General features: G+C 39.7%; 1 protein-coding gene across 1 annotated transcript in view; it reads right to left on the bottom strand.

Annotated features, from left to right (window-relative positions):
• Adamts19 (ADAM metallopeptidase with thrombospondin type 1 motif 19) overlaps positions 1 to 18,419 on the bottom strand; it is a 186,374-nt gene that overhangs the window by 18,008 nt on the left and 149,947 nt on the right. Inside the window, exons 17-19 of the mRNA XM_028777164.1 lie at positions 9,206 to 9,341; positions 2,613 to 2,817; positions 1,585 to 1,737 (exon numbers count right to left, since the gene is read on the bottom strand). Coding sequence (XP_028632997.1) covers positions 1,585 to 1,737; positions 2,613 to 2,817; positions 9,206 to 9,341 — 494 coding nt within the window. The remainder of the gene's footprint in view (positions 1 to 1,584; positions 1,738 to 2,612; positions 2,818 to 9,205; positions 9,342 to 18,419) is intronic.

The raw sequence follows: 18,419 nt of genomic DNA, 5'->3' as shown, positions 1-18,419 counted from the left end.
TCTCTCTCTCTCTCTCTCTCTCTCTCTCTCTCTCTCTCTCTCTCTCTAAATGTCAAGAGACCAACATAGGAGGGTACTTTATAGCTAGTGCTATACTACAATGCTACATTTTGGTCTGACCTTCAAAGACATTATTTTATCGTATTAACAACCTGCCCACCCGTCCAGTTGGGTCCATAGTTGGGTCAATATGCTTGTATGCAATGCAGCCATCAGAATGGACTCTTACATCTCTTAAATTCCACCAAATGTGCTTTTTATCTACTTAGAATTAGGGAGACAAATCCTACACACGACAGAAATTGATTTTGGGTGATCCAGAATTCATTGAAATGTGAAACAGTTAAAAAACCTCATGGATCAGGTTCAGTGTTTGTAAGTGCTTCTGAGTACTAATGTGAAATCTGAGTGTTAATTAACCTAGGAAAAACATTACATTCCCTAAGAACTGAAATGCAATCTTAGTGTGCCAATTATTACTAAGGAAGAAAGTCATAAACACACAGCTCTGCAAACACACACACTCCATATCCAAGTCTTACACCCCTACATCAACATCCCCTCTCTACATCTACACAGACGAGAAAAGACTTATCCAGGATTTCATACGTGGCAGCATTGAGAAAGCTGGAATAATTCTCAATGCTTTATATACGAACAGTATTTCTTACAGAATATTCTTCAGCTCAGTTTGAGGAAAGTTATCATGCTTCCTACTATACCAAAGCAGATCTTTCTTTCCATTTATGAAACCCAGGAGAGGAGACTTCCAGTTCATGTAGGCCACAGAGCTGGATGCTCTGTGATGAACATGATGTCACAGGTGAATGTGGAATTAGTACATTTGGGGGATCTGCTACATGTTTTATCTTAAAACACAGAGCTGATTGATATTCCGTGAAGAGAATGTATTTAGTGTATTCCACAGCCTAAATCATATACGAACCTCCACATATGAAAACTTTTAGCAAATTTTACTGTTACCATGAAATAAAATTGCCCACTGTCCAAATGAATTCTGCCGGTTTAAATTAACTTTAACAATTGTGATTCTGGTCCCTCTCTTGAAAAGCCAGTGCCCCTCTGTGATACCTTTTCTTTGAATGTGTCTCTGATGCTCTACTAATGCCTGTGCTCCAGCCCTGTTTTACCAAACAAGGAAAGGAATTCTGGTATTTCCATTTCTACTGTACACGACTCATAATACCTAAGGGGAAAGAATTATATCTTGTCCTTTGTTTTTGCTCTTCTGCTGGAAATTATGCCCTTTTAATGTACTCTGGGTTTACGTATTTAGTGTGTTTTATCTCTCAGATAGCTATTATTAAAACATACCGAGGAAGAACTCTAACAATAAATGTTAGCAATAAATAATGCTCACTGTTTTTAGAGCTTCTTTTTTTTTTAAATGCCAGCTATGATGGTAGACACTTTATGTATTTTATCTCAATCATTAACATCGTTCCTTAGAGATCGTAATCTGAGAGACACGGACATAAAAGCTGGGCATGGAACATTCTACTCCTTGACATCCGGACGTCTCTGCTCTCTCTGCCTCCTGAACTTCATGCAAATCAGCCTCACCTTAGACCAGTCACCAACTCGCCACACGTAGCATTTTGAGTAATCCTCACAGTCCTCTGCCTCCCTGGGTCTGGTGGAGAGGACACACTTCTTTCTTGGGTTAGTACACCTCACGGTACGATGCCGTACACCTTTGCCACACTTCACTGAGCACTGGAAGACAATATTAAAGGTTTGAGTAGAGTTGGTACATGCTATGGATTAAGGCATGTTCAATAATGGTTTCTGACATTTCTCTTATTATCAGAAGGACAACTAGGTATGGAACAGAACATGTCTATCATTTTCATATCATATACAATATGATGAAATTATGTACATGGATAATTTTCTGCATGTCTATACGGGGATGGGCTTTACGCATGTTTCATGTTAGTGTGTTTGTGGGGCTACATGCACTTACACACCTAAACTGCTTTGGAGAAGTCACTGAAGGTATGTGACTTCATCACTGTGGATTTACATGGAAAACACTTGTATATAGCACACTACAAGCTTGCAAGACTAGTTAGTATAGTGAGCCCACCTTGGTCTACAGTGTAACTTTATCACTTCTATAGGGGTTTTAAGTGAATTAATTCCTCCAATTTATACTGCTCATATGTATAAAACAGTAAGTAATTTTCTTACATTTTTGTAAGAATATACACATTGCTTATATACAAACTTCAAATATGAAGTAAAATCTCATTGCTTGCACATATTAAATGAATGCTAAATGTTAATTTTCTTTACCTTCTAAGTTTTCAGAGAGTCAAATATACACTTTAATGTGTGCCTTGCCAGCAGTACTCACAGCGTATACATGAAAATATCGAAAGTCTAAAATGTCCATGGAATGGTCTATGGGTTATGTGGATATCTTCACGTTTTTATATATTCAAAATCAGGTCTTTTCCTTTTGTATCAGCAAAAATAATAGTTCTATGTATCAACCATTATGTGTAGCGATTTGGAATGTGACACAGGATATACAGAAGGGAAGGGTCAGAGAAGAAAAGGGAGATGACATGGAGTAAGTACCATACCTCCGACCACACTCCGGCCTCCCACACTGTCATGCAGTCCTGTCCCTCGCAGCGCTGAGCAGTAGCGGGCTTTGGCCCTATGCAATCCCTCTCCCAGGCTCTAATTAGGGTTCCATTTTCCAGTTGCTGGGTACAGGCCACTTGTCTACTCTGGACTCCTTTTCCACAAGTTCGTGAACACGTGGTCCATTCCGTCATCATCCACCTAAAAGAAAGGCCATGGGTGATAATTTAAAAGATGTCTACTTACCACATACACAACACTCTTAGAGTTAGCTGAAGGTTAACTTCACTTAAATCATAATTACCTTGAACGTACTATACTTTGTGCATTTCCCTGAATGTTCCATAATTCTTATCTCTTTTATGTTCTTAATTCTCAGTCTTTAAATGTTGCCACTCCTAATATTCCAATGCTATTATGTCCCCTAACACATTCTATACAGAATAACCATGGATATAAAATGTTTTGGAACTGTTCCTTCTTTTTTGTTTGGTTTGCATTATAAATGTTCATAAAATCCAACTGTATTAGGAACTACAGCTATTGAGGCCATTTACAGAAAGGCAAATTGAATCAAACAGAGATTCAGTAAGTTAGAAGACATATCTCCCAGCTAGAGTTATATATGCTTTAGCCTAGCCACTGACTACCTCTGATGTAAACACAGACAATATGGGCTTAACATGATCTCATTTTAGTTTTTTTTTTTTTGGACTCTAATATTTTGTTTTCAGGTTTACTGATTTAATCACTCAGCCAAAACACACACACACACACACACACACACACACACACACACACACACACATTTTAACAATGATTAGGGTAGTAATACACAATTACTGTTACTTGTAATGATTTGGGACATATCACAATTCTTGGCCATCTACCCAAATTAACTTCAGGACAGAAGCATGCCCTGAAGGGTTAGTGGAATTTTTGCCCCTAGCAGACTGGAAGATAGAGTAGAGCCAGGAGAGAGGGTCAGCTAGTTCTGGGACTTTGTGTTCCAGGAACTTGGCTGACCACAAGGTAGATGATATGGTTGAATAAGATTGGGTTATTGAGAGAAAGGGCCTGTACTTCCCCATGATTGTTCCTTGAACCCTGTCACGTGCTGAATAATGGGCTGGGACTTTCCACTGGTACTTTCCAGCATCCCCCCTCACTCCCCCTGGTTTGTGTTTTTTTTTCCTTTAAATACCCTACTGTCCCCGAGCTGGGGGTCAAGCTCCTCTGCCCCTGTGTGGGTTACGAGTCTCGACCTCAGCACATTGATTTCCTGAAATATACCTCTTGCTGATTGCATCAAGTACGGTGTCTTGTGAGTCATTGGGTGGCCATGATCTCCTGAGTCTTGAGTGGGGGTCTTCACTCTCAGGGGTCTTTCAGTCCTATGTTAGCAACAGTCTCCCCTCCCATTTTAATGTATTTACAGGATGCTTGCAATGGGGAAGAGCCGTGTGCCTGTGCCTGTGTGTTGTGATGAAGTGAGGAGAATCACCAGGGCATTGACACAACACGGAGCTACCTTGTGAGGGCCAGTAAGATATAAACATGGTGACAGACAGTCTGTCTGATAGGTGAGATAACAGCTCCACAGGGACTATAAGGATAATATCAATGGCATGAATATGTGAGACCAAAGGAGGCTTCACATCCCAGGCACAATGGAGCAGACAGAGTCAGATTGGTTGCACTACTCAGAAGGCCCGGAATTTAAAACACATATTTATATGGCTATTGCAGGGCTGGCAAAATGACTCAGCGAGTTCAACTGTCTAAAAACAAGCCTAACAATGGGAGCTTAGTGGGACCCACAGGACCCACAGCCCCTATCAAGTGACCTCCACAGGAGTTCCTTGGCATCCCCTCTTCCCTTCCCTCCAAGCAACAGACAAACAAATATATAAAAATATCCTGTTTAACATTTGGGGTTAACTAAAACTGTATGAAGCAAAGCCACCAGAAAGGGGGCTAGTGTACTATAGAACACACATTTTGATATATCTTTAATTTATCTTTAAACTATACATGCATCTTCATCTTTACTTGTTCCTAAACAAACTATGTGCTGAGCTTGCCTTCAGAACAGTTTAAGATTTTACCTCACGCTATTTCTCTTCCTGGATCCTGACCAGGCTCCAGACAACTTCCTCTTCAAATGCTCTTCCGCCTCACTCGCAGGCTGGGGTATTTCCAGAGCTCTGCCACCTGGCTTGGGGCAACCCACAGGATTTCCTGGCTAGAGGGTGCCTGGCTCTTCTAAAGAATGGACTCCTCTTTTTTTGTACATTCATAAGTTGCTCAATGGCACAGATCAAGGCAAGTTCCTCTTCCAGTGTTCTTCCTCCCCACTCACAGGCTGGGGCATTTCCAGAGCTCTGCCACCTGGCTTGTGGCAACTCGTGGGATTGCTTGGCTAGAGGTTTTTTTGGCTTCCTGACAGACGTACTCCTCCTTTTTGCACATATGCAAACTTGCCACTAATAGCTTTTCATTAAACATTTCTAGAAATGGAATTTAGGTTTTTATGTTCTATGGGAATAGTTAACAATTATATCAAAGTTAATCAAGCCCAAACCTTTCTGGCAATGATCCACATTTTGAAGCATTATATTCTCTTATAGTCCAGTGTGCATCTGCAAAGATGGTTTAATTTTGGTAATATTTGTGTTTTTACTTCTGAGAGCAAAAGAGAAGAAAGCACGCTCACACTTTTCTTCCACTTCCACTAGGGTCCCTTAGTTGATATTTTTTCCTAAAGCGAATAATTAGCCACCAAATTTAGCTTGGTTTCTGCTTTTTATTTCTGCAAACATTCTGGAAATAATCAAAACTTAAATTTTTCTTTTAGTGCCCTTTTCCTCAGACTTTAGAACCGAAGATATAGCTGAAAAAGAGTCTGTGTGATTGATGTCATGGAACCTCGCAGGTTTACAGCAAACCTGACTATCACATGCTCAATAGAAAGATGGATGTTATTTGTTTTAACTCATTGGTAATTCCTCAAAAGAAAGATGTAAACTATCAATTTTCTAACAGGATAAGAGCATTTTCTATGTTTTAGAGTTCATCTATCTAGGAATGACCTCATCTGTAAGACATTACAGAGATATTTAGTCATTAGATATTTATTTAGCCATTTAATTATTTTCTTCATTGATATAATAACATCATTTCCCCTTCCACACTCTCTCACATTTCAAATTCATAGCCTCTTATTTCATTAACTATTGTTACATACATATATGTATATAGATATATGTATACATATATATGTCTAAATATTCCAATGAACCTACTCAATATGTATTATGTTACTTGTATACATATTTTCTCTACTGTATATTTTGTATTCGGCACATAAGATGACACAGGCTATTTGGTGACATTTTTTGCAGTAGATGTAAGTGAAAGTTTATACTATTGTCAGAGTAACAGGATGTAGAATCAACCTGGAAACAAAATTCAGGACATGCCTATGAGAGGTTACTGAGATTAGGTTAACTGATGAGGAAAAAAAATCACTTTATATGTGGGCAGCACCACTTCCAGAACAGAGATCTTGAACTTCAGAAAACAAAGAAAGTGAGCTGAGTACTAGTATCCATCACTCCGCTACCATACTCTGGATACAATGTAACCTACTGTGTCAAGTTCTTGCAGCTCTAGCTTCCCCATCCTGATGGACAGTACCCAAACTCTGAGCCACATAAGCACACTGTGCCTTAACCTGCTTTCAGTTTGCTTCAACACTTTCTCATTTTGCATATGTAGTAGTTGTGTGTAGTTACATAGATACATGCTTTCCATATCACACAACTGCAGGTAAGAGTCAATTTTCTCTTTCCACTGTGTGAGACTCAGGAAATGAACTCAGATGCTCGGGCTCGGTGGCAAGCCTCTTCATCCACTAAGTTATCTCACTGCCCCCTGAAGATGCTTGGGACATATAGTGTGAATGAAACTACAATGTTTTCTGGGGAGACTTAAGAGAAGCCACGGGGAAAAAAAACAGGGAAGTGCTGTATGAGCAGGTCTTGGAAAGATACCCTGTGATGATTGCACTGTGATTTATCTTGTGTGCCTGGCCCTTTAAAGGCTCCCCAATTGCTTGTCAAGTGACCCTATAAGAATTCTTAGCTGCTAGAACTGCTTGTCCCTATGACCTTCAGTGCTGGTTGACTCTTGGATTTCTGAGAACAGGATAGGAGATAGAAAAGCCAGCAGAGGCTGGGGTGGGGGAGGGGCTAGCAGAGTGAGAGGAGAAGGCAGTTGATGCAGAAGGAGAGAGTTGAGCTACGAGAAGCTGGGCTGAGCAGATGGGCTAGAATGATTGTTACAGTTTGGAGCTGCTAGTATTGGGAAAACTCAGAGAAGAGACTGTTCATGAAGAGTGTTGGGGAACTGAGGGAGGAACACTTGGAAGAAATGTTTGAAGAGGCTGTGCTGGAAACTGGGAAGAAGCAGGTGAGAGTTAAGCTAACTGGTCACTGTTCTAAAACAGCTGGCCATTTGGCAGCCATTGATCCTTACCAACTAACTGCCCATGTTCACTCCTTGCGCTCCTCACTGACATGGCTTCCTGTTCAAAGACAGTGCTTCCTTTCTCATGGAAGAAAGGTAATATTCCCTAACAAAATCCACTTCTACTCTGCTGCAAAATTTTCTCTCGAAATTGCCTTGTATAAATGATTCTTTTAGCAAGTCTTCACTAAGCATCCTCCTCCAAGGTGGCTGACTGCCTCAGTTGATAAACAAAAGCTGAGCTGCACACGCTTCAAAGAAGACGTGAGGAGGAAAGCAGAATGCTCTAGGCCTGTAATTGTAAGCATGTTCAAGATCCCAGATGCAGCAGAGAAAGCTACTGCATTCAAACAAAAGTATGTGTTAGGTAAAATAAATTGTGTTTTAATGGTAAGAATATCTCATTAAATAAATTATCATTTCATAGCAAGGTATGGGTGTCTTTAATCCCAGTACTTGGGAGGCAGAGATAGGGAGATCTCTGTGTTCAAGACCAAGCTGGTCTATAGAGGAAGTTCCAGGTCAGTCACACAGAGAAACCTTGTCTTGGAAAATCAAATAATACAATATAATATTATATGTTTATAATATTAATATAATAATACATTATTTATATGTATTTATATGTATTTATAATAATATAATAGTAATGATGATGGTGATGATGATTATTATATAATTATTATAGGGTGCATACTAATGTACTACTTCTGCAAATTATTTTCAAATCATCCCTTTATTCTTTTAAAGTGGATACCTATGTAGAGGTTAGGTCTGTCAGTAGAAAAGGGGAAAATTAGGAATCAGATTTCGATAACTTATGAACACTGAAGCCACAGCAAAATAAGACTTGAAACTTTAACACTGTAAAGGAAGAAAAGATTCTCTAAACATTTTCAGTTTTTTTCAATATGGAATAAACTCACTAAGTAGGGCCTAACAATTTTGTTTTGCAACTCAGTGGGAACAGGAAGGGAGACTTGAGCATCAAGAGAGAACAGAAATAAAGCCCAGGTGTGAACATCTACCTAGATGACGCTAATTCCCAAAGAAATTTAAGTACCAACATGAAATTAGCTTAACTGGTGGTTTTGTTCCTCCCTCTAACTGTGTATCTTCCTCCCATGATTCCTTTTTGTGGTAGAAAGTTATGGGGCAGATTAGCTGTACAGGATAACAAGGCTGTACATTCTTCGCATGTCTGAGTCTTAGGGTGTGCAAATTCTCCTGAATTCCATTTCCAAAGCTGTTATAAAGGGGGATCAATTCTCTGACTTTCAGAGAATGTTCAACTCAGTCTAATGCACCCAGTCTAGACAATCCTGAGTGTCAGATAAAGCAAGCATTCTTCCACCACACTAGAGGAAGCAATGTAGCTTCCTTTTTTTTATCCAACCACCTCTAATCATGGTAGAACTTGAGACATTGAGCTGTCTGACTTTAAATCTGCCAATCTTTTTCAGGAGAAAGCATCTGAATTTTCAGATCCCAATCTGCTTCCTAAGGCAGGACTGGCTCATCTTCTTCTATACTCGTGGCTGTCACCATTGCTATTTTGTTCCCTGTTCATGTGCCTTGACTGTCTTGTTACCCAGTACTCACTGAAGAACCCATCAGACAAAGTACTGGGCAGCTTATCTTCAGACCTTTAGAAGAAGAACTCAGTACCTGGCTGCCAGGCCCAGAAGGGACCACATGTCTCCCATTGTCTTGCTGGGGTGGGGCTGCTCAGGCTTGCCACTTCCTCTTGTTGAATTTTACTATCTCATTTCAGAGAATGCTGAAGCAAATAGCGAGATTAACCACAGTTAATTAAACAATAAGTTTGAAGAGGTGACTCATTGGTCCTTCTTAAACTTAATACATAATTACTCTTTGTCTTCACATTCTTGAGGAAGTTACTTACAGATCTTAACCCTACTCACTCAGATCTTGCTTATTTAAGTGTTTACATTTGGCTATGTGGTTCTTTTGAAGGTTCTAACATAAAGGCGATTTTCATACTAGCCTGTGTTAGGTCTAAAGCAAAGCCATGTAACGGTGTGTAGAGTACAGTTACCTTGTTTGACAAGGTTGCTCATTGCACTTCCGAATCTGTGGCTCTGGCTTGGTCAAGTCCTTGCATTTCTTGTTGTCCACAAGGCTGATATTCTTGCTCATGATTTTTGTGCAGGACACTGTTGTCTTCCTCTCTCCTGCAAAGGGCAGATGGACATATACCATGAAGTCATTCCAGGCTTTTGTGAAATGGATATTATCCTAAAATTAAATTAATTTGGGGTTATACCAGTGAATATGACACTATGTAAAAGTTACATAACAAAATGTACCTCTGGGAAAAAGAATTTTTCCTTCAAAGGTTAAAGATGGTTGCTATGTTACCAAGAGGTGTTGGTAGGATAAGTTAATTATGTTGATTGAAAATGTATCTTTCAGCAGTAAGTGGTCAGACGTTCGTTCTGTGTGTAGAGAACATTCTGATACTGTTCTCCATGATGAAAATTCCCCAAAGCACATGAACAAGTACATGGACATGTATAGATTTCATTGCTATTATGTACATTAGCAGTGTTCTATAGCAAGGTATAGAAAGTACTGCTTTTTTTTTTTTTAGTGTACCTTACTGTTTCATTCGTAATGCTTCGGACAAAAGCCCTAAGACCTCTAGAAATGACTCACTTCTTTTTTAATAAAAACTATGAGCTTATTATAATAAAAATTTTTAATAATAAAACTATTGGATTTTGTGTTCATTTTTCCTAGAGACACTAATTGACAATAATGCCAGTATCATCATTAAAAGTCTAGTGTGTTCTAATTTCTTTTTCTTAGTATAGTCCTTATAAATAACATCCATGTATGAGATTCAATAATATGCTTATTGATTGATTAATGTTATCAGCAACAAATGTAAAGCCAGAGAGTCATTTGATAAAATGTTATCTGCCCACAAAAGGACCGAATTACTGGAATAATAATTTATGGATGAATCAGCATGTTGATATTAAAAATCAAGCTTGCAAAGAGTTTATGAGAATACAGATTTGTTCCTATTATATCAAGTAAAATAGAAAATAAAATCACATTTTATTACTGAAGAAAATGCTGAAGAAAAATGGGTAACTACATTTTAGTTCAGGGTTTTTGTTTGTTTGGTTGGTTGGTTTGGTTTTGATTTGTTAATGACATGTCTTTGAACCAACATAGAAGAGTAACTTCAAAGCTGAAAATCAAGACAATGATATCCCTAAAACTTTATTTTTCTGTCAAGCATATTCTAAAATATTTAAAAGGTACAAGCATCTGAATGTTCTTTATCTAGTGGTGGGCTCCTATGAAGTCTCCTATCTACCTTGTGATATCAATGTTGTCATTACATGAGTCTTGGCTGGGTAACAGTACTGTTGAGAATTTCAAGGAAGTAGCTTCTGTGTCATGTCCAGAAGACTTGCTCTCACAGTTGGCATCCTGGTTCTCCAACTATTAAGAATTCTTCCTACTGCTTCTAGGATGTTTCACTGAACTTTAGGTGTGGAATTTCATTATAGACATTTCAACAAGGTTGAAAACTCCACAATTATTTTCTGCATCAGTTATTTTTCTGCTGTAATAAAATATTTTGACCAAAACAACTTTGGTGAAAGTGTTTACTTTGGCTTGCAGCTCCAGAAGGGTAATAGCACTTTATGGTGGGGAGGCATGGTATCAAGCAGCAGGCACTGCACTGCATCCAGGCACTAAGCTGTCACATCTTCCATCACAAATACAAAGCAGAGTGTGGGCAGAGTGTAAACTCCCAAAGCCTGTCCCTGTTTACATACACTTCCTCCAACAAGGCTCCATCTCTTAAAGGTTCCATAGTAGCCCTAGACAGTGCTACTAGTTGGAAACCCAGTGTACAAATATCTGAGTTTGTGAGGGTTACATCTCATTCAAACCTGAACACCTGCTCTCTGTATTTTGACCAGTACATCTCTGTAATTCTCCTCCTCTTCAAATGAGTTATTTTTTATTTTTCTTTAGTTATGAGGGCTACACTTATCCATGAGTATATGAACAAATATTTAGAAAGCAGTTAGAAGTTATATAGGCTTAGGAAAATGGCAATAATATGTTCTCTAAGATCAAGTATAATTGGCTATGGTCATAGTACCACCAATGAATTCCTTCCCATTGAGAAGGAGCTTTGTTCAATGAGTCAGCTGTTGGCTATCCCTAAGATAAAAGTACTAGGTTGCCCCACTGGGAGAATCTTGGTATGCTAGTCATTTCTATGATTTGTAAGCTTTAAAACAAGGTAAAACTATCAATTGCCCTTTTCCTTTGGCTGTTGCATAGCACCTTCTGATAGTTTAAGAGCCAGTTCCCGGGAAGAGGTTTCCAGATCAATTACACCCTGATTCCTCAAAGCCTCATCTAAAATGCATAGTCTTCAGCAATAGGGATTTGCTTTCAAATTCTGGGAAGCATCCAAGGGCAACAGTAGCAGTAGGGTTTTTTTTTTTTTTCGGGGAAGGGATCTCCTGGACCAACAACTTAAAGGTTCCTATACCTGGCACTTAGATTTTCAAGTGTGTGTGAGTAGACACAAAATTATTTTGTATATCTCTAAGCAAGCCTACAAACCTAGTGTTTTCTTATGCTTTTTAAACTTTATTTTTACTGACAGTCGCCTATCCTTCTGCATCACCTCCCTCCTTTCCTCACAGCCAAAGGTTCCTCCCCTGTTTCCCACTTCCTCCCTCTGCAGTACCAGGAACTTAGATTTTATAAAGCACAGGATGAAGCTTTTATCAGTGAGTGTGCGACACTCATATGTCTTTATCTTTCTTTCCTTCCCTCTATACACACACACACACACACACACACACACACACACACACACACACACACAGTGTTATATTCCAAATTGTTGGAAAGGTAGCATTATTGTTAGTATTCATTGTGTAGAATTCCTTAATAGTTTCTCTCTTTTTTTGTATCTGTATTTTGAAACACCTGATATTTATAAACTTGATTAATAAACTTGACATTAATAAAATTAATATTCACAATGAACTAAATTTAGTTTAAGGTTTAATGTCAAAACACAGTTTAAGATAATCGTGATAAATTATTACTGGACAACACAGCACATTTTTATTTCTTTTCTCCACTTACTACTGTGTATTTAATTCTATACAACACAATTAGGAGAGGAACCATTGAACACTGAAAGGTGATACTGCTCAGGGATGCTACGTGCTCTCCTTTCTGAGCCTGCAAAGATGCTATCATTTCTCCTTGTTCTGTTGAAGGTAACTCCTGTGAACCTGTTTTTAATATTCTGCGCTTTGAACTGATGCTCATTTAATTCATGAATATGCTGAAAGATGACAAAGTTCTTTCTGGCAATAAAGTCAACAAAGCAAAGTTAGAGATGATGCCATTCTTGAAATGATGTCCACACACTTTATGAACTGAAAGAGGAAAGAATATCCAAAAGTCCACAAATACTTTGTCAAAGAAATAAGTATGTGAACTATTAATGTGGAGATTATTATTAAAAACTGTTGACTGAATAGTGAAACTCCATTAGGAGAAGATTTACACACACACACACACACCCTGTAAGAGTTACATTTAGTGATGACATTTTATAAAACCAGCTAGGGGAAATAAAAATTTGGATGGCTACAGTGTTATCTAAATGTATATATTCAAGCATCTTTCTGAATCCAAAGAATTCCTGAATGGTCAATGGCCAATGAAGAACATGATCTTATACCGGAAAGGGCTATATGAAGACTCTGAGCTACCCCCAAAAGCAATATGAGGAAGAGAAAACCTTGAATTTAGATGTTGTAGACACTAATCCTGACCACCCCTACATGGACATGTGACACTGAAATATTACTATTCTCTATGCACTCCAGTTTCTCACACTAGAAAATCAACTCACTTTGAAGAATACTTCATATTCCTGCTGACTCGGAAACTCAGACGCCATAGTGACTCTCTATTGCTTGATGTTTAGAAATTGACAAAATATTTCCTAAGGCCCACAGAAATAATCACTAACCTTAAATGATTTGCTTTTCAAGCTGAAGAATTACACATTGTATTTAACTAATTTTGATGCAGCTTTCATCAGACCACAACTGCAGAGAAACGAAAAATGGACATACTGCAGTGGGCAAGTTCTTTGCTGCCTAGATTTTTTCCTTTCCTTTTTTTATTAGTTATTTTATTTATTTACACTCCAAATGTTGTCCTTAATCCTGATTTCCCCTTGCAAACACCCTATTCCATCCCCTCTGATCCTGCCCCTATGAGGGTGCTTGCCCACACACACACCCATGCCCACTCTCCACCCTAGCATCCCCCTATGCTGGGGCATTAAGCCTCCACAGCACCAAGGGCCTCCCCTCCCATTGATGCCAGACAAGGCCATCCTCTGCTACATATGCAACTGAAGCTATGGATCCCTCCCTGTATACTCTTTGGTTGGTGGATTAGTCCCTGGGAGCTCTGGGTGGGGGGTGTCCAATAAGTCAATATTGTTGTTTTTCCTATGGCGTTGCAAACCCCTTCAACTCCTTCAGTCCTTCCTCTAATTCTTTCATTGATGTTCTTGTGCTCAGTCCAATGGTTGGCTATAAGCATCTGCATCTGTATTGATCAGGCTCTGACAGAGCCTCTCAGGAGACAGTTGTATGGGGCTCCAGTCAGAAAGCACTTCTTGGCATCAACAGTAGTGTCTGCAGACAGGATGGAACCCTGGGTGGGGGCGGTCTCTGGATGGCCTTTCCACAGCCCTCCCCATTCCACTGTCTATATTTTTAAATGTAAAAAGGATTTAATGTCTCAGTGATGAGGTAGATTACCAGTTTCTTTATTATTCCCTATTTCATAGTCTATCGCATGGGGTAGTGGTCAGGCAGTGGAATACATGTATAATTGAATCCTGGAGTTACATTACAGAATATTTGCAACTGCACACTTTCCTTGGGGATGTTTGCTTCTATTGGTCTTGTCTTTTCTCCCTCACTTCTCTCTACCCCTCCTTTTGTCTGTTGGATGGAAGCAGAATCCCTTGATGTAGATGGCCATGTAAAGAAGTGACAAGCAGAGGAACAGAGACTTGGGCGGGAAGGAGATGCAGGGCTAGGAGAATGGGGGTTCCCCATAGGTGTGGTGATATTGGAATCAAGCGAAGAAGACAGTTTCCTTGATGACTGATGAGGCGTTCCAACAGAAGCAGTGATTTGAAATGTACTTGTTAGAGCTCACCCTGACATAACTGGATAATGTGTGTAACATTGGATGTTCCATGAGCCTCTACGCTCCCTTAGCACACTGTCTCTTGTCCTTGTTTTCTGCACTGCCTTCACTGGCAGAAACATTTTCTTATTCATAAACAGTGCTTTCGGATCTAGATGGTATGTGCTTTAGAATTCTCACCAAGTACCTTGTTCAGCTTTTTCTTCCTTCATCTCTGGCTTTGGGCCATCATAGCTGTGACCAGGTCACTCTCTTTCTTTGCTTGTGGATGTTGTTTCCCAGTTTATTGTTGTTTTGTCTTTGACTCTACTCCTACAAAAACTTCTCCACTAATAGCATCTGAATGATTTCCCAGTCCTGTGTTCTCAGTTCCTGGTTTTCTTTTCTTCAGAACAAGATGCATTTCCCTTTAAAGGTCATAATACCTCCCTCTGTCATCCCACTAACCACTGGGAGTAACCTCCATAATCTGCTCTATTTTCTATCATCTCATTATCATCCCATTAATGTACAGAGATTGACAGTTTCTAAAATCCAGACTGGTCCTATAATCCCTTAATCTCACCACCTCCTCAATGTCCTCCCAGTCCTTGCAACATAAGTTACCTCTTTATACAACCAGTTTGAACTCCACGCATGCAGCATCAGGCCATCATCTACCACTTTCTTATTTTATCAGATTCACTTGAAAATTTTCAATTTCTCTCTTTAAGAGTATTTACAAACTGTATACAGCTGAAAGATGCTACATTATCATAGGAACTGAAGACATGATAAACTCACAACTTTGGAATTCAACTGGACCATTAGTGCTATCACAGACCAAAATACCTGTTTCCATTCAGAAACAGATGAAAGGACCAGCTTCTCCCTGGGGCATTGCCCAGATGTTAACCATCACCAAAACGTAATAAATTTGATTAAAATCCGTGTCGATGATACATTAACTTCCTGTTATACATTTGATGCTCATTTTTCTTGTAAACAAGCACCATTTGAATGCCTAATACTGTGGAAGCTGATCACTTCCTTTCCCTTTTTGACCAAAAGTTCTGGCACTCAAAGAACTTGCCTTATGCCAGCATAGACATTTTTTTAACATACTATGAAGACCTTAAAGAAACATAATGACCTTAACTGTTCTACTCTGTTAAAATTAAAAATCAGCTAGGACTATTTCAATCACTTTCTACTGACTTTTTAATAGCATGAGCTTTAAGGAAATCAAGGACACTCTGAGCCATTTCTCTATGTAAGAAGGGGACATGTCTTCTAGTGTCTTAGTGGAGGGACTGCTGTCATTGATATCGAAATGACAAAGTCATGATTGGAGCAAACACAAATCTTCGTTTGCATGAGAGTTTTCTATGATTGATGAAAACACCAATCCTCTGCATACAGAATTGTTCACCTCCACCCTGTAAGGTGACTGAGAAACACCCTCCAAAGAGATCCCTGTGGCATTGCAACATTAGTCCTAATACAAAGATTCTCTTGAATGGTCAGTTATTGCTCATCTTCTAATAGAAATGACAGATAAGCAGCTAACAGGCCAAAGCAGCAGACTGGCCAGATGTATTGACAGCTGCAAAAGAGATCCCAAGACTTTTAGTCAATAGCAGCAGCAAAGCAGCAACAGGAAAGAAACTGGGGTAGTTGTCTTCTACATGGTGACTCTTGACAGCAGTTATAAGAAGCAGTTGAAGAGCTTGAGAGAGCAGCCACAGCAAAAACAGGAGAGACAACCGCAGTAGAGGGATGTGGAAAAGAGGTTGAAGGATTAAGAAGCCACAGAAGAGACACGGCAAGTCCTGCTCACTAAAAGAGGTCCAGAAAACTGCAAAGTGTTTAGGGCAAGATGTCTATAGTCCACTCCAGGAGTCCAGGTTCACACATGCTGTACCACTGGCCAGCCACTGGACATGATGGAGAAACTGGGGTTTACTGTTTGGATTAGTTACTTTTCTGTTGCTCCAATAAAACATTGTGACTAAGGCAATATACAGAAGAGTTTATTTGGGGCTTGTGATGTCAGAGGGACAGAGTACATGATGGTGGAGTGGAGGGAGCAGGCAGTAGGTAGCTGGAGCGGCAGCTGAGAGTTCAAGTCCTAAACTGCAAGCAGGAGGTAGAGAGAGCTAAGTGGGAATGCATGGAGCTTTTGAGACCTTAAAGTTGACCCCAGTGACACTTCCTCAACAAGAACTGGGGACCATGTGTCCAGTTGTCTGAGACTTATGAGGGATTTCTCCTTCAAATCACTGTACTAAACAAAGTGCCACCACCGAGCTCTGCATGAGAGCACAAACTGCTGATGCTCTTCCTTCTTGTTCACCACCAGCTGCTGCAAGAAGCTGAGCACCACAAAATAAGCCCAAGAGTAGTCCTTGGAGAACTTTGCATTGTAGACCCATGATTTGTAATCTGACCTAAAGACACCCATCCAGCCAATTGGTGGCAATTTTATTCTTCCTGTTCTTTTTTTTCTCAAAGTCGCCACTTTTTATTTCTCTTTTCAAAGACTCTCTATATCCCTTGTCACCCTCCACTCTCAGCAAAGTGGCCTTTCTGGGAGGAGAGTGGACACAGCTGAAGATGAACCACTGTATTTCCAAACTGTATGTTCTCTTGTGACTAGTAACTAGACTGTCTATGGTTTTGTGAAGCCAACTTACTCATTTTACTCCTACTTATTCCATCTTGATGTAGTTCCAGCAATTTCTCGAACTCTCCTAGTTGGATGTGCTCCTCTAGAAAACACATTGCACATTGACAAACGATGTGCAATGCCTCCTATTGGAACCAACAAGGAAAACATGGCCCTTTGACTCTAATCCCCTCCAGCAACTGCCTCATTTGCTTCTCCCTTCCTTCAGCAACATTTATTGAATTAAGAGTTCCTGTCTTTAATTATTTTATTTTCTCTTTGACATTTTTCATATTTTGACTTGTTGAATTTTTATACACAAATTAAAATATTTTAATTATTTTCTCTCCCATCTCTCCACCTCCTTTGTCCTCTCATAGGTCCCCTTTCTCTTTCTAACTAGTTTGCATTCTGTTTTCAGGACTTCGATGTGTGCAATCTAGTACATTTTATTACAGTTGCTCAGATGGGTGTGGGAAAAGGGTCCTATAAAGAAGCCCACTATCTCATCAGTGGCTGCACCACTAAAGAATTGCTTCTTCTTCTTCAGTAACTGCCTAAGGGAGAGATGGGGCCTCAGGAGCCCCTTCCCCTTTCATGGTAGGACAATGATGGGCCCATTTTGTTATTCTGCTATTTTCTTAGAAATTCATTCTGTATAGCCTATTAAGCCAAAGATAGCACTAAAATTAGAGGGTATCTTAGTTAGGGTTTCCATTGCTGTGAAGAGATACCACAACCAAGATAACTCTTGTAAGAACAACATTTAATTAAAACTGGCTTACAGGCTCAGAGTTTCAGTCATCAAGAGGGAAGTGTGGCAGCGTCCAGGAAGGCATAGTGCAGGAGGAGCTGAGAGTTCTACATGTTCATCTGAAGGCTGCTAGGATAAGTCTAGACAGTTAGAATGAGAGTCTCTCAAAGCCCACTCTCATAGCACTACACCTCCTAAGAGTCTCTGGGCCAAGCATATTCAAAACATCAGAGAGGGTTAGCAACTAAACGCCTTGTTTCACATCTAATAAAAATAATGCATCTTAGACATCAATGCTGATCAAGTCTCCATCTCCATTGTTCCTTGTTAGATTGTGGCAGATGGTCATTCTGTCCTTTTCGTAACACGCTCCTCCCTTGCCTTACAGACAGCATTAACATGTGTTCCCTATGTTGCTTGCTGCTCACTGTAATCTGCTTTGCTGCTTTCTCCTCATCTCCCCAACTCTCAATGACAGAGCACCCCAAACGTCAATCTTCTCACAGCCTTCTCTCTGCCTTCATCCACTCCTCAGGCGGCCCCATCTAGGCTCATCATCCATATGTTGTATATGAGTAGCTTAATATTCCTTCTCCCCCGTCAGATAGG

The sequence above is a fragment of the Grammomys surdaster genome, unplaced genomic scaffold (genome assembly GCF_004785775.1).
Source record: "Grammomys surdaster isolate TR1022 unplaced genomic scaffold, NIH_TR_1.0 278, whole genome shotgun sequence".
In the NCBI taxonomy this organism is placed as follows: Eukaryota; Metazoa; Chordata; class Mammalia; order Rodentia; family Muridae; genus Grammomys; species Grammomys surdaster.
This window is presented reverse-complemented; position numbering and strand designations above follow the sequence as displayed.